Source organism: Rhinolophus sinicus, chromosome 18 (assembly GCF_057876585.1).
Source record: "Rhinolophus sinicus isolate RSI-liver-muscle chromosome 18, RSI-T2T, whole genome shotgun sequence".
Lineage (NCBI taxonomy): Eukaryota > Metazoa > Chordata > Mammalia > Chiroptera > Rhinolophidae > Rhinolophus > Rhinolophus sinicus.
The window spans coordinates 102,231,326-102,233,238 of record NC_142518.1 but is presented as its reverse complement, the minus strand read 5'-3'; the positions used below and the strand labels follow the sequence as shown (position 1 = coordinate 102,233,238).

Sequence of the window (1,913 nt, the reverse complement as noted above, 5' to 3'; positions counted from 1 at the left end):
TGCTACCCTGGAGGCCCCAGAGGACACTCCATTCACCAGGGCTTTAAGAAATGCCTTAGTAGGGGGAGTACCAGAATCCCTATAAAGCCCTATGATAGCTGTCCTCTGTAGCCTAGAGATGACAGTGGGGAATTCTGGGATTGAACTAAGTTACCTGATCTCAGTGGGAATAATGGGAGGCTGAGTGAGTGTGGTAGGGGCCAGTGATAGCACTTAACCATTAAAAGACACTCCTTTTGTTTTTTTCGTAGTGCTTGATATTTATTGAAAAGAACGCAAGTGCTTTTTCCAGGTAGTATTGAGAAGCTTGGCTGAGTGCCTGTTTTTCTTTTTAAACTGCTGCAATTTTTAAAGAAAAATGACAGCTGTGCAAAAGTAGTGCATAGGAGAAAAAAAATGTCAACCATTTGGCTGCCAGGCACACTAGGCCCCTGCAGCAATCTGGTGCCGTACAGGAGGACTCTGGAAATAGGTAGGGAACTAACCAGGTTGAAAGACTGGCCCCTTCGGGGGTTGTGAGCTGTCCAAATAAATGTCCAAGGAGCTGTAGCCAACTCAGGCATCTTCTAAGTTGGTCCTTATCTCCAAAGGCGGTGGTCGGTCGCTAGAATGTGGTGGATGGTGGTGTAGTGGCAGCGTAGGTCTCTGGGCAGATGTTGGCCTGGCAGTTGGCAGGGCATTGCATAATCTGACCAGTTGGTAACAGGGACCTGCCCTAGAGCTGGGGCCCAGGGCTCAGGACACAGTCCACATTTGCAGGGGTGCTTCCCAGGGCTGGCCAGAGTGGGTGGCAGCGCGCTTCAGAGCAAACCCCCAGCCCCAGCACGTAACTGGAGCACAATTTCTGGAACAAAGACAAGCACTCCGGGGGGGATGAGGGAGAGGACCGAGGGTGGGAGAGGGAAGAAGATCGGAGGATTAGGGGGAGTACGATGGCTCCGGGAGGGGCAGGAAGGGGGGGGAGGGAGGTGGCGGCGTGCAGAGCCCTTCCCCCTTAGGCCCGAGGGTCTCCAGGCCTAGTAATCATCTTCTTCTTCGTCGTCATCGTCGTCTTCTTCGTCGTCATCCCAGCCAAAACACTGTTTCATCTCCTCGAGGAAGGCCCTGTAATCACTTAGGAGGGGGCTATCCATCTCAATGTAGGGCACCACCCACTCCTCGGCTTCCCCGGTGAGCAGGCTGATTAGGAATGCCACCTTCATAGCGTCGTTGCAGAACCGGTTCTCGTTGACAAGCATGTAAGACGCCGTCTGCACGATAAACTCGGGGAGCCGGGAGCTCTCGCCGTTAAACGTTTCGGGGAAGGGCACCGGGCAGCTCGGCGGACGTACCTGGCGCAGCAGGGTGGCCCTCTCGCACACCAGCAGCCGCAGCTGTTCCATGAGCTGGCTGTTCTCGATGCTCAGGGCGCGGTGCCGCACCAGGAGCGCGTGCAGCAGCAGCACCAGCTCGTCCACCATGGCGAACAGTTGGAAAGGCACGGCTGGGTTCAGCTGTGTTCGGCTCGCCTAAGGTGCGCAGGGAGGCCTCGCAGGAAGTGCGTGTCCGCGGAGGCGCGGGTGGCCAGGGGTGGAGAGCTGTGCACGCAGGGGTCCCGGCGGCTGCGCAAGACCCGCCCACAAAGCCGCTGGCGCCCGCGCCAGCGCGGCCCAGGGAGGAGGGGGGGCGTGTCCAAAGAAGACACTGGCGCTGCGTGGGGGCGGGGTCAGAGTGGGGTGGGCAGGGCCGCGGCGACGTGACCAGGGAGGGCGTGGCCAGGGAAGGGGCGGGCAGATTCTCGGGGCCGAGGGCTGGCAGGTCTGACAGCCGGCGGATAAAGACAGGGTATGTGGGACCGGCATTAGCCAGGACACAGGGAGCCCTAAGACCCGTCTCTCACAGAGGGCCAACCTGCTGAAGTTTAAAGGGTTAAC

At 58.2% G+C, this 1,913-nt stretch overlaps 1 protein-coding gene across 1 annotated transcript; it reads right to left on the bottom strand.

Moving 5' to 3' along the window:
* Nucleotides 1–234: 234 nt before the first annotated feature.
* On the bottom strand, nt 235–1,650 carry LDOC1 (LDOC1 regulator of NFKB signaling). Its single transcript, XM_019715763.3, has one exon. It carries the CDS (start codon nt 1,458–1,460, stop codon nt 1,017–1,019), a length of 444 nt encoding a protein of 147 aa, XP_019571322.2. The 5' UTR covers nt 1,461–1,650; the 3' UTR covers nt 235–1,016.
* Nucleotides 1,651–1,913: the final 263 nt, after the last annotated feature.